This window comes from Canis lupus, chromosome X (assembly GCF_003254725.2).
Source record: "Canis lupus dingo isolate Sandy chromosome X, ASM325472v2, whole genome shotgun sequence".
In the NCBI taxonomy this organism is placed as follows: domain Eukaryota; kingdom Metazoa; phylum Chordata; class Mammalia; order Carnivora; family Canidae; genus Canis; species Canis lupus.
The window spans coordinates 45,773,789-45,788,918 of NC_064281.1; the positions used below are offsets into that span (position 1 = coordinate 45,773,789).

Sequence of the window (15,130 nt, forward strand, 5' to 3'; positions counted from 1 at the left end):
AGCATATTCCCTACCTCTGAACCTCCCTCAAAGGTGGTCTCATCGGTTTTCCAGATTCTAGCTTTTTACAAAGTCAGATTTTATTTCCCATCAGGTAAGAAGCTAATTCACAAATGCTCAAAGTATGCAAAGCACACAATGATCATAGGATAAAAGTTAACTTTCTTGAACTGGCATTTAAGGTTGACCACGTTCTGCTCCTTGCCTCCCTACCTCCTCAACCTTATTTCCACACCTATGTTCTTAGGTTCTCTAGACAGAACGGATTCCTAATTATACCTCCAGAATATGTGCCGTGCATCCTCTCACCCCGTGCCTTCATCCTCAAATGTCCACGCTGCCTAGAGTATCCTCTTTCCTTTGTCCACCTCTTCAAAACCTGCCCATCCTTCAAGGTAAGCTAAAATCAACCTTCTATACAAATCCTCTAGGACCTCTCTGGCTCACATTGACCTCTCCCTCTCCTGAACTTATGATATGTAACAGTCACTTAATATGTAGCACATACCATCCTGTCTCATCCTCTAACTTTGATGTGCTGTGTGTTATTCTGCCAACCAAACAGGCTATGAGCTCCTGAAGAAGAGTATCTTCTTGTATGACCCTTTTATAGTGCCCTAATAACCTTGAATCAAAAAACAGTTATTTAAAAAAATTATTTATCACACATTTGACATAGGAAGTGTATTTCAGGATAATCAAAGAGCCCCAGATGATGAAGGAAAGCCATTCTTTACAGAATTATGCCTCCTAATAAATGTAGAAGGAATGACAAAATTGGAAAATCACAGGTTTGCAAGCCCTAAAAAAATAACTGATTCCAGGGACCTGCATATTGACACAGTACCAAAGTATTAAACTCACATATTACTCGCTAGTCTCACAAGGAAAAAACTAACTTCACAATGCTGAGATCATATCACCTCCTTAACTAAGTATTAACCTGACTGTTACTAATAGAGAGAAAGCTGACTTCATGTGCCTCCTGATGCAATGCAATATGAATTCACAGCATACCTTGGAAGTAGTTTTACCAAATATCTAAAACCAAGTAAGTATCTCATGTTACTTCCAGTTTTTAGGAAGCACAGAGATAAGAGAACGAGTTAAATGACACCACAAGAAAACAATCAGACATTCTACAAGATAACTGGCTTGGTTTCATTAAAAAGACAGTATCACAAGGAAACAAACAAATCTAGAAGGTAGGATGTGTCACAGGACAATTATGCCAGTTTTTAAAACAAATAAATAGCACAAAACGAAAAAGGGGGAATGGTCTAGATTAAAAAAGAATCAAAAGGCATTTGTGCCAAATGCTATGCAAACTGTTAGATCCTGATTTAAACAAATCCACTGTAAAAATACCTTTTAGGTTAGACACTTGAGGAAACTTTATTATGGACCTAGATAATATATAGGAATTATCAAATTATTAATTTTGTTATGTATGATAACAGGATTGTGGTTATATGAGAAAATGTCGGGGATCCCTGGGTAGCTCAGCAGTTTAGCACCTGCCTTCAGCCCAGGGCGTGATCCTGGAGTCTCAGGATCGAGTCCCACATCGGGCTCCCTGCATGGAGCCTGCTTCTCCCTCTGCCTGTGTCTCTGCCTTTCTCTCTCTCTGTCTCTCATGAATAAATAAATAAAATCTTAAAAAAAGAAAATATCTTCATTTTAGAGATGTATAGTAAAGTACATTGAGGATAGGGAATGACACAATATCTAGCATTTGCTTCAAAGCGCAATTTTGAAAAAAAAAAGAAAACAGATAAATCAAACATGGCAAGATTTGATGACTAGATTCTTAATGGTAGATGTATGGGAATTTACTGTACTATTCTATTTTTCATTAACAAAAAAAGTCAATGTCACAGAAAAAAAGAAGTGGTACTGACCTAGATTTGAGGATAACCAAGGAATCCTTGGTTAGCTATTGCTGCTGCTGCTGTTGTTGTTGTTGTTATTATTAAAAACTTTCTGTATAAGCAGTATGCAGATTCTAAAATAAGCAATTCAGAAGGTTAAAGTCATTTCTTTAAAGGTGATATTTTATGTTTAAAAATGATCTGAAGCCAACAAGAATGGGAAAAAGGGGCAGAGAGTTTATTTGAACAAATTAGAGCTGAGAACTTCCCTAATCTGGTGAAGGAAACAAGGACTCGAGAGCAAGAGGCACAGAGAACTCCCCTCAAAATAACAAAAACAGGTCAACACCATGGCATAGTATAGTGAAACTTACAAAATACAAAGTAAGGGGCAAAAGGTCCTTAACTTACAAGGGTAGACACATAAGGTTAGCAGCTGACCTGTCCACAGAGACCTGACAGGCCAGAAAGAAGGGGCATGATGTATTCAAAGTGCTAAATGAGAAAAATATGCAGCCAAGAATACTTGATCCAGCAAGGGAGTCATTCAGAATAGAAGGAGAAATAAAGAGCTTCCAAGACAAGCAAAAACTAAAGGAGTTCATGAACACTAAACCAGTTCTGCAAGAAATATTAAAGGGAACTCTTTGAGCAGGAAAGACCAAAAGCAACAGCAACTAGAAAAGGAACAGAGACAATCTACAGAAACAGTGACTTTACAGGTAATACAACGGCACTAAATTCATATCTATCAATAATTACTCTGAATGTACAAGGACTCAATGCTCCAATCAAAAGACAGGGGGAAAAAAAAGACAGGGGGTATCAGAATAGATTAAAAAAAAACAAGACCCATCGATATGACGCTTACAAGAGACTCATTTTAGACCCAAAGACACCTCCAGATTGAAAGTGTGGGGATGGAGAACCATCTATAACGCTAATGGATATCAAAAGAAAGCTGGAATAGCCATACTTATACCAGACAAACTAGATTTTTTGGGGGAGGGGAAAAGAGGGGCAGAAGGAGAGAGAGAATCCTAAGCAGGCTCCACACCCAGCATGGAGCCCAACATGGGGCTCGATCATGACACAAGCCTAAAATCAAGAGTCAGATGCTCAACCGACTAAGTTACCCAGGGACCCCCAGAAAAAACTAGATTTTAAATGTTTTTTTTAAGATTTATTTATTTATTCATTCATGAAAGACAGAGAGAGAGGCAGAGACACAGGCAAAGGGAGAAGCAGGCTCCATGCAGGAAGCCCGATGTGGGACTCGATCCCAGGACTCCGAGATCATGCCCTGAGCCAAAGGCAGACGCTCAACCAATGAGCCACCCAGGCATCACGAAAAACTAGATTTTAGGAAAGACTGTAGTAAGAGATGTAGAAGGACACTATATCATAATAAGGAGGTCTATCCAACAAGAAGATCTAACAATTATATTTATGACCCTAACTTGGGAGCAGCCAAATATATAAATGAATTAATAATAAAATTAAGGAAATTCATTGATAATATAATAACATCAGGGGACTCTAACAGCCCACTCACAGCAATGGACAGATCATCTAAGCAGACGATCAACAAGGAAACAATGACTTTGAGAGACAGGCTGAACTAGATGGACTTTTTTTAAAGATTTTATTTATTTATTCACGAGAGACACACAAAGAGAGGCAGAGACATAGGTAGAGGGAGAAGCAGGTTCCCTGTAGGGAGCCTAATGTTGGACTTGATCTTAGGACCCTGGGATCATGACTCGAGCCAAAGGCAGATGCTTGAGCCATCCAGGTGCCCCCCAGATGGACTTAACAGACATATTCAGAGTATTGCATCCTAAAGCAGCAGAATACGCATTCTTTTCAACTGCACATGGAACATTCTCCAGAATAGATCACATACTGGGTCACAAAATCAGCCCTCAATCAGTACAAAAAGACTAAGATCATACCATGCATATTTTGAGACCACAATGCTACAAAACTTAAGTTAACCACAAGAAAAAATTTGGAAAGACCACAAACACATGGAAGTTAAAGAACATTCTTGTGTATGTTAGTAAATTGAACACCAATAAAAAAAAAAATAAGTGACAAAAAAAAAATAAAGAATGTATGGGTTAACCAGGAAATTAAAGAATAAATAAAAAATACATGGAAGCAAATGGAAATGAAAATATGACTATCCAAAACCTTTGGGTTACAGCAAAGACAGTCATAAGAGGGAAGTATATAGCAACACAGGCTTTCCTCAAGAAGCAAGAAAAGTCTCAAATATATAACCTAACTTTACACCTAAAGGAGCTAGAAAAAGAACAGCAAATAAAGACCAAAATCAGCAGAAGGGAAGTAGTTAAGATTAGAACAGAAATTAGTAACATACAAATAAAACAGTAGAACAGATCAACAAAACTAGGAGCTGGTTCTTTGACAGAATTAACAAAATTGATAACCCCCTAGCCAGACTTATCCAAAAGATAAGAGAAAGAACCCAAGTAAATAAAATCATGAATAAAAAAGGAAAGATCACAACCAACATCACAGAAATACAATTATAAGAGAATATTATGAGCAATTATATGCCAACAAATTGGGCAATATGGAAGAAATAGTTATATTCCTAGACACATATAAATGACCAAAACTGAAACATGAAGAAACAGAAAATCTGACAGACCCATAATCAGTAAAGAAATCGAATCAGTAATCAAAATCTCCCAGGGATGGATGGCTTCCTAGGGGAATTTTACCAAACATTTAAAGAAGAATGAATACCTATTCTTCTGAAGCTGTTCCAAAAAATAGATATGGAAGGAAAACTTTCAAACTCATTCTATGAGGCCAGCATTACTTTGATCCCAAAACCAGACAAAGACTCCACTAGAGAAGAGAATTACAGACCATTATCCCTGATGAACATGGATGCAAAAATTCTCAACAAGATACTAGCTAATGGAATACAGCAGTCCATTAAAAGGATTATTCGCCATGATTAAGTGCGATTTATTCGAGGCTACAAGAGTAGTTCAATATTTACAAATCAATCAATGTGATATATCACATTAATAAAATAAAGAATAAAAACTTTATGATCCTCTCCATAGATGCAGGAAAAGCATTTGACAAAACACATCCTTTCTTGATTAAATATCCTCAACAAAGTACGGATAGAAGGAACATACCTCAACATCATAAAAGCCATATACAAAAGACCCACAATTAATATCATCCTCAATGGGGAAAAACTGAGAGCTTTTCCCTTATGGCCAGGTACATGACAGGGATGTCCATTCTTATCACTGTTGTTCAACACAGTATTGGAAATCCTAGCCTCAGAAATGGGACAATAAAAATAAATAAAAGGCATCCAGATTGGCAAAGAAGAAGTCAAACTTTCACTCTTCCCAGACAACATGATACTCTTTGTAGAATATCCAAAAGATTCCACCAAAAAATTGCTAGAACTGACTGATACAAGAACTCAGCAAAATCACAGGATATAAAATCAACATATGGAAATCTGTTGCATGTCTATATACCAATAATGAAGTAGCAGAAAGAGAAATTAAGGAAGTGATCCCATTTACAATTGCACCATAATATACCATAAAAACCATATTATACCTAGGAATAAACCTAACCAAAGAGGTAAAATATCTGTATGCTGAAAACTATAGAACACTTATGATAGAAATTGAAGAAGACACAAAGAAATGGAAAAACATTCCATACTTTTGAATTGGAAGAGCAAACATTGTTAAAATGTCTATACTACGCAAAGTAATCTCCACATTCAATGCAATCCCTATCAGCATTTTCCACAGGCCTAGAAAAAACAATTCTAAAATTTGTATGGAACCACCAAAGACCCCAAAGAGCCAAAGGAATGTTGAAAAGCAAAGCAGGAGGCATCACAATTCTGGACTTCAAGCTATATTACAAAGCTGTGATCATTAAGATAGTTTGGTACTGGCACAAAAACAGACACACAGATCAGTGGAACAGAATAGGGAACCTACCAGAAATGGACCCACAAACTGTATGGTCAAGAAAGCAAGAAAGAGTATCCAATGGAAAAAAAGACAGTCTCTTCAAAAACTGGTACTGGGAAAACTGGACAGCAACACGCAGAAGAATGAAACTGAGGGCACTAGGGTGGCTCAGTCAGTTGGGTGTCTGCCTTCAGCTCAGGTCATGATCCCAGGGTCCTGGGATTGAGCCCCTCATCAGGCTCCCTGCTCAGTGGGAAGCCTGCTTCTCCTTCTCCTCACCACTTGTGCTCTCTCTCATTGTCACTGTCATTATCTCTGTCTCTCAAATAAATAAACTCTTAAAAAAAGAATGAAACTGGATCACCTTCTTATACCATACACAAAAACAAATTCAAAATGAATGAAAGACCTAAATGTGAGATGGGAAACCATCAAAATCCTAGAGGAGAACGCAGGCAGGAACCTCTTTGACCTCAGCTGCAGTAATTTCTTAGTAGGCACATCTCTAGAGGCAAGGGAAACAAAAGCAACTACTGCGACTTAATCATGATAAAAGGCTTCTGCACAGTGAAGGAAACAATCAGCAAAACTAAAAGGCAACTGATGAAATGGGAGAAGGTATTTGCAACTGACATATCAGATAAAAGGTTAGTATCCAAAATCTATAAAGAACTTATTAAACTCAACACCAGAAAACATAAATAATCCAGTTAAGAAGTAGGCAGAAGACATGAATAGATACTTTTTCCAAAAAAGACATCTGGATGGCTAACAAACACATAAAAAGATCACTCAACATAGGGAAATACAAATCAAAACCAACTGTGCCCCCCAAAATGTCTTAAAAATTTTTTTAATCTAAATTCAATTTACTCCTGATTACAACCTGATTTAGATAAGCAAATTATAAGATATTTTTGGTACAAATGGGGGGGGTCTGAATAAGGATTTGGTATTAAATGATATGAGAAAATAAATGTTACTTCCCTTAGGTGTCATAAAATGGTATTATGGTTGTAGAAGAAAATGTCATTTTCATAGAAATGTATCCTGAACTATTTAGTAGGTCATGATGGATGACAACAGCAAAAATGGCAAAGTTAAGGACCTCCAAACACTCACACCTGAATTAAAATAATGAAAAAACTGGTAAAAATTGTCAGAACAAAGTTTTTCAGAATTCTGGAAATTAACTAAGAGCTTATAGCAACTCTCTAGTAGAGAATTCTAGTGGGGAAGTGAGGGCTGTGAAACAGGAGTGAGAGGGAGACTTTTTACTATACCCACTTGTACTTTTTGTCCTTCTAGAGTTTAATGGGGATTCATTCTAAGTAAATAATCAGAGACACCAACACATATAAAGATGTTCACCCCAAATGTTATTACTAATTGTGAAAACTTGGCAATAGGCTTTTAGCCTCACGTTAAAGGAGGTAAATAAGGTATGTCCATGGGATAGAATATTTTGTGGCCACTAAAATATGTTTATATTTTATGTTTATATATATGGCATAAGGACATATTTATGAAACAATACTTAAAAGGCCAGGTACATTTATTAGTTTTCAACTTTTACAGTCAACTCCTAGTTAATATAGAGTATTAATCACAAGGCAATGTAAATGCTAATAACTTTTACAATGTAAATGAAAATGTGCATTCATAGAAGGTTAGAAGAAGAAAGAGTAGTGTACTAACATCTGTATCTTAGAAAGTGGGTAATCAAGAGAAACTGACAAAGCTGAGAGAATGAGAAATAGAGGCTAAGTTGATACATCAAGAAATGTGGTATAAACCCTATTTTCTTGAGTTTTGGAGGTAACAGTCAGAAAAAAAGAAAACCAGGAGGTTGTTGCTTAGGCATGGAATTGGAGGTGGGGAAAGCAGAGGCAAAGACCATTGCATTTCATCATAAACTTCTCTGTACTATTTGATTTGCTACCAAATATACATATTAATTTGATTAAAAGGCAAAAAAATGTTAAAGCAAGATACAGGATGTATACACTGTAATTTCAACTATAAAAAGAAATACAGAGGAAAAACAGGCTTGAAGGAAACATGTCAAAACATTAACACCGGGGGCTGCTTCTGGGTAGCAGAATCATGAGTGGTTTCTTCTTTATCCTTTCTTCCATTTTCTGTATTTTCCGACTTTTCTAATTTGCTAATTAGCCAGAAACTATGGGGAAAAATACAATCAGAAAATAGTAACATTTGTTGACTGACTCACTAAGAGAATATTTCCTAGGATTACCCTACCACCCCTTTCCCCCAACCCCAAGCAGACAGCAGAAAGGCCAAATAAGGATGGGTGGGGCCAGCAGGGGGTCTCCTGGGGAACCACAGGTACTGAGGTGCCAGCACCCTGTGTGGCAGACTGCTGCAGTACTGCCTTTCAACTTACTCACATCTCCCTGCATCCAAAGGAGGATTCTGCAGCTCCCTCTCTCAAAAGACGTAATCTATTTCTCCACCCCTCAAATTGAAGCTTGACCATGTAACTTGCTTTGGGCAGTGGGACAATAGAAAACATAACATAGGCAGAGGCTTGAAAAGAGCTTGCAAACTGGGGCTTTTGCTCTCTTGCCAGCGGACATGCTTTTGTTATCTTGTGGAGAAAAAAAAAAAAAAAAAAAAAAAGCTTGTGCTGGCTTCCAGATGGACCAGGAGAGACCACAGAGAGAGAGGCACTAGCCACCTTAAATTAGGGCTAGACCTAATTTTGAAGATCTTTTTAGACCATCCAGCCCCAGCCAAGCCAGTCCAGACTAGAACAATAGCTTAGACAACCTACAAATTCATGAGAAATGATCAGCTGTCATTGTTCTAAACCACTAAGTTTGGGTAGTTTGATAAGCAGGAAAAGCTAACTGACATACCCTCCAATGTGAAAACCACCCAACCAATGAGATGAATAAAATTCTATTACCCCCTAAATTCCATGTTCTACTCAATGATCATTCTGCCTTCCTCAGAGCTGGCCTCTCAGCCAGTACAGCTCACAGTCTAAGGAGTCTTGGGCCTTGTATAGTTCAACAGTCAGCACAATTTCTCTCATTTGACAACATATTATCAAAGGTCTGGGATGATGGTAGCAGAATGTTCTCAGAAGCCTCACACTGCTTGTTGGAATCTGCTCAAGATCTTCTTTTCATCTCGAGCCATATAATATCAGAAGCAATAAGCTCCGTTACCTCTGGCTTTGCTGAACTGAGTACATGAAATGTGTCTTATTTTCATTTTCACTCCAGCACCTAACGTGATACCTAGCACGTGGGTGGTACTCAACAAATGTTTGCTGAATAAACAAAGGAGTGACTGAATCATGTCTTCTTATGTTAAATATTCCAACTACCCCCAGCCTATTTTCCCCAAACCATACCTACAGAGTTTAAGGACAGAATACTGATCACCTTTAGGACTCCATGGAGCATCATCTGAATTCTTCTTTTTCTTGGGTCGAGATTTCAAAGCAGGGTCATCATCGTCAGACTCCAGGGAAGGGTAAACTGCAGAGAGAGGGAAAAGCAGGTAAACTGAGATCTCATCCAGAAGGGTGAAAACAGAATGATACCTACACCTCAGCTCCTCCCATTTCTCTACCGGTAGACCCTTGACTTAATTCATACTCAAATGTAGGAATCCCTGAATGTGCCACATACTTTTCATGTCTACTTTTGTACCTTTGCTGCAAATGTCCTTCTCTAAGCATTATCTAATTCTGATTCACTCATTCAACATCCCTTTAGTGAGTAACCTCATGAGTTACTTTACAGATCTTGCAAAATTCAGCTCTAAGATTCACTTCCTAAAGCAGCCTTCCTTGTTCTCCTAATCTGATTCAGATGCCTCCTTAACTCTCCAGAGCATCCTAGGTATACTCTACTGGAGTTATTTGCTATATAGTATTTAAGAGTTGAAAAGTAAATATGTCACCCCCAATTTACAGTGAGGGCAGGGATAGGTATTATTTGATTTCAAACTAAGGGAATCTAACACAATGCAGAGTAAGTACTCAATACATATTGGATGAAATGGAAAAAGAAATGCTATATACATTATTCACACAAAGGAAACAAAAAGACCACTTGGGCTGAACTGGCAACAAGATTACTGAATGATCTGAATGGCAAAACACACATATACAAGTATCTGAATGATCTGATACACAAGAACTGAATGATCTGAATGGTAAAACACATATACACAGGTATCTCATTCTATACACATATATCACAAACATCCAGTTTTATCATACTCTCCTCACAATCCACATGCAACATATATAGGATTTAACAGGACAATGATATAGATAGATCCTACTGATGAAGTCAAACTCTGTGGCTACTGCTTCTAAGTCTAAGAGAAGCAAAGTGAGAGTGAAACTTCTTCCTAATGATCCTACTCCTAATGATCAGCCTCAAATTTCTCCAGAATTCTGCTTCATCAGAGGAATCCAGTCTTGTATTTCCCTCTAATAGGGTCTCTTTATAAGAAAATGAGTTCATTTTTCAGGCCTTCCTTTTTTGAACAAAGAAGTAAAACCCCTGCCTTCTGACCTTAATAAAGATTTTTTTAAAAAAGAAGGGTCACGGAATGTCCCTCAAAATAAATGGCTGCTGGTAACAGTTGTTTGAAAAAGATCCCATCCCTAATAGTCCCAATGGTTGTCAGTGTTATTTTGTTGACTCTAAAAGGGCTTTCCATCTCAAGTAAAGAAGTATGGCATGGTAGAAAAACCTTAAGTTTAGGGATTAGATATTACTTTTAAATCCTGGACTGATCCATTAGCTTTGTGATTTAGGAAAACTTATTTGGGTCTCACTATCTTCACCCATAAAATTGAAAAAGTACCACATGCCTTGCAAAGTTGTGAGGATTGAGAGATAATAAGTATAAAGTAACATGCAAAAGAAATTCCATTCTAAGGTTCCTGTCTTATTCAAGAGAGGTTAAGATGTAGATAATAAGCAAGTCTAGACATTTAAAGAAAATACAAATTAAGATACACATATTAAAAATACAAAGGTAGAAGGAATACTTCAGCAACCACACACTAAAAGGACATCATCTACAAAAAATCCTTTGGAAAGTCACTAAATAAATAGATAACTGTAGTTCACAATAACCAACAACGCAAACTCTGGGGAGGAAGGAAAATATGACTTCCAGACTTACCACATTATATAATATTCAAAATGTCTCAGCTCCAAAAAAAACAAAACAAAAACAAAAACATAAAAAACCCCTTATGAGCCATGCAAAGAAACAAAGTATGTCTTATTTATAGAAAAAAAGAAATTGATAACTCTCCAGGAGGAAGCTGACATTGGACTTTAAATCAACCACTTTTCAGCAAAAAATAGAATATAAATAAGGAGCTAGAAAATATAAAAAGGAACTGAATAGAAATTCTGGAGCTGAAAAGTACAATGTTGTGAAAAATTCATTACAGGGATTCAATAGCAGATTTTTAGCAGGCAGAAGAAATAATCAGTGAATGTGAAGATAGCACAGTTAAAATTATCCAGTCTGATGAGTAGAAAGAAAGAAGAAAAAAAAATGAACAGGCAAAGGACCTATAGGACACTATCAGGCTTACCAACATATTCATATGGGAGTTCCAGAAAGAAAGGACAGAGAAAAAGAGGCAGAAAGATTATATGAAGGTATAATGGCCAAATCTTCCCAAATTTTATGAAATACATGAAGGTAAACGTCTAAGAAATTCAATGAATTCCAAGTAGGATAAACTCAAGAGATCCAAACTGAGCTACATTATATTCAAATAGTCAATAGATAAAAACAGGGAGAGAATTTTGAAAGCACAAGACACAAGCAATTTGTCATTTCAGAGGATAAACAATAAGATTAACAATCAATTTCTAATCAGAAACAATGGAGACCAGTAGGCAGTTAGGTGATATATGTAAAATGCTGAAATAAAAAACTGTCAACGAGGAATAATATAGGGAATAAAACCATCCTTCAAAAATGAAGGCAAATTAATAAGAGTCTCAAGTAGACAACATCTAAGATAGTTTGTCAGTAAACCTGCCCTTTAAGAAATACTAAATAGAGTCTGTCAGGCTGAAATGAAAGGATATTAGAGAATAACTCAAAGTTATACAAAGAAACAAAAACCACCAGGAGAACTACATATAGAGGTATATATAAAAGCCCATATTGTTGTATTTGTGGTTTCTGAGTCCTCTTTTTGTATGCTATGATTTAGAATTCCAATGCATACAATAATAACTATAAATTTGTTAGTAGAAACACAATGTATAACGGTTTAAGTTGTGACAAAAAACACAGATATAGTGAGACAAGTCTTTGTAAGCTACAGAAGTGAAATGGTACTGATTCAAACTAGACTGTTATAAAGTTAAAATATTAATTATAATCCCCAGGGCTTACTCTATGAAAAAAAAACCTAAAACACACGTTAAAAAAGTGAGGAGTGAATCAAATCGGTACACTACAAAAAAAAAATCAAATATAAGAGAAAGCAGTGACAAGGAAATGAGGAACAAAAATGATACAACACATGGAAAGCAAATAGCAAAATAGCAGAAATAAGTCATTCCCTATTGGTAATCACTTTAAAGGTAAATGGATTAAGCTCTCTTAGCTTAGGAGGCAAATTCACCACTTCAATGTAGAATGGATTAAAAACATAGTTCAACTATATACTGCATACAAGAGACTTACAAGTTGAAGCAACTAGGTTGAAAATGAGAGCATGGAAAAAGACATTCCATGAAAATCCTAACCAAAAAGCAAGCTGGGGTAGCTATACTAATATCTCACAAAATAAGTTTTAAGTAAAAAATTGTTACAGGAGGCAAAGAAGGGCATTATATATTAATAAAAGTGCCAATCAATCAAGAACATAGAATAATTAGAAATGTGTAAGTACCCAGTAACTCTCAGATAGGGGTTGGTTACCAGAAAGATCAAGCCATGAGTAGAAGCTTAGAATTTTCAGCCCCAACCCTATATCCCACAGAGAGGGGGGCAGGGGCTGGAAATGGAGTTTGGCATTAGTAATTCATCATGCCTGAATAGGGAAGCCTGCATAAAAATCCCAAAGTTACAGGGTTGAGGGAGCTTCTGAGTTGGTGATGAAACATGCAACATGGAAGTACTGGGAGAGAGATATGCTCAGAGAGGGTGGAGAAGCTCCACCATGCACCTTGCCCTATGCATCTCTTCCATTCAGATGTTCATCTGTATACTTTATCATCATATCCTTTAATGATAAACTACTAAACAGTACATAAACTGTTTCCCTGAATCCAATGAACTGAACCTGAGGAAGCAGTCATGGAAGCCTCAGATTTATAGCATATTGGTCAAAAGCACAGATGACAACCTGGACTTGTGGTTGACATCCAAGGTGTGGTGGGAAAAGTCTCGTGGGATTGAGCCCTTAACCTGTGGGATCTGATGCTATTTTCTGGTAAACAGTGTCAGAATTGAGTTGAATTATAGGACACCACACTGGTCTCACAGAGAATTGTTTGGTTGGAGAAATTCGCACATATCTGGTATTGTAAGTATTGTGAGTATGGTAATAATGTAAAATAAAGGAAAAGCACAGGAGGAAGAAGGAGTGAAGTAATTTTTCTAATATGCAGTAGGCAAAGAAGGGCATTACATATTAATGAAAGGGTTAATCAGTCAAGAAAATATATAACCATTATAAATATATATGTACCCAACAACAGCGCTTCAAAACATAGGAAACAAACATTAACAGAATTGAAGGAAGAAACAGTTCCACAATAACAGCTGGAGACTTAACTACCTTACTTTCAACAGTGGCTAGAACACCCAGACATAGGATCAATAAGGAACTGGAAGACTTGAACAACACTATAAATCAACTAGACCTAATAGACATGTACAGAACACTCCACCTCAAAACAGTAGAATATACATTTTTCTCAAATATACATGGAACATCCTCCAGGATAGACCACATTTTAGACTACAAAACCAGTATCAATAAATCCTAAAAGACTGAAGTATCTTTCTCCAACCAGAATGGAATAAAACTAGGAATCAGTGATAGGAAAACTGGAAAATTCATAAATAGGTAGAAATTAAACAACATACTCTGAAACAACCAATAGATCAAAGAAATTGCAAGCATGATTAGAAAAACTCTGAGATGAATGAAAACAAAAACGCAACATATTAAAACTTAGGGGATGCAGCAAAAGCAGTGCTCAGAGAGAAATTTATTCCTCTAAATGCCACATTATTAAGAAAGATCTCAAATCAATAATATAATTTTATACCTTAAGAAAGTAGAAAAAGAACAAATTAAATCCAAAGCCAACAGAAGGAAGGGAATAATAAAGATTTGAGCAGAAATAAAAAGAGAATAAAAACAATAGAATCAGTGACACCGAAAGTTCATTCTTTAAAAAAAAGATCAACAACAATAGGCAAGTATTTAACTACGTTGACCAAAAAAAGGAGAAGACACAAACACCTAAAATGAGAAATGAAAGTGGGGACATTACTGCAGACCTTCCAGAAATAAAAAGAATTGTAAGAGAATATTATGAACAATCATATGCTAACAAGTTAGATAAACTATATGAAATGGTCAAATTTCTAGAAGCACACAATTACTTAAATTGACTTAAAAAGAAACAGAAAATCTCAGCTAACCTATAACAGTATAGAGATTAAATTGCTAATCAAAAAGCTTCCAATAAATAAAAGTTCAGGACTAAATGGCTTCACTGGTGATTTCTACCAAGCACTTAAAAATTAAGACCAATCCTTATCAAAATCTTCCAAGAAATAGAAGAGGAGGGAACACATTCAAACTCATACTTATGAGGTCCTCACATCAATGCCAGAAAAACACAGGGGAAAAAAAAAGCTACAGACAATATAGTTTATGAATATTGATACAAAACTCCTCAGTCAAATACTAGCAGCCTATCAAAGGGATTATATACCATGACCAAGAGGAATTTATCCCAGGAATACAAGAGTGGTTCAACATAAAAAAAGTAATCAAACAACAAAATTAATCTATCAATGCATGATGGATAAAGAAAATGTGGTATATGTGTAATGGAATACTAGCCAGCCATAAAAAAGAAGGAAATCCTACCATTTGCAACAACATGGATAGACCTTGAAAGTATTATGTGAAGGGAAACAAGTCAGAGAAAGACAAATACTGTATGATCTTGCTTGTATGTGGAATCTAAACCCTAAATTCATAGAAAA

The 15,130-nt window shown here is 36.3% G+C and overlaps 1 protein-coding gene across 8 annotated transcripts in view; it reads right to left on the reverse strand.

Moving 5' to 3' along the window:
* PHF8 (PHD finger protein 8) overlaps window positions 1–15,130 on the reverse strand; it is a 106,026-nt gene that overhangs the window by 8,159 nt on the left and 82,737 nt on the right. For all 8 annotated transcript variants that reach the window (XM_025468546.3, XM_025468545.3, XM_049107269.1 and 5 more), the window contains one exon: window positions 9,283–9,378. In XM_025468546.3, the coding sequence (XP_025324331.1) occupies window positions 9,283–9,378 (96 nt within the window). The remainder of the gene's footprint in view (window positions 1–9,282; window positions 9,379–15,130) is intronic.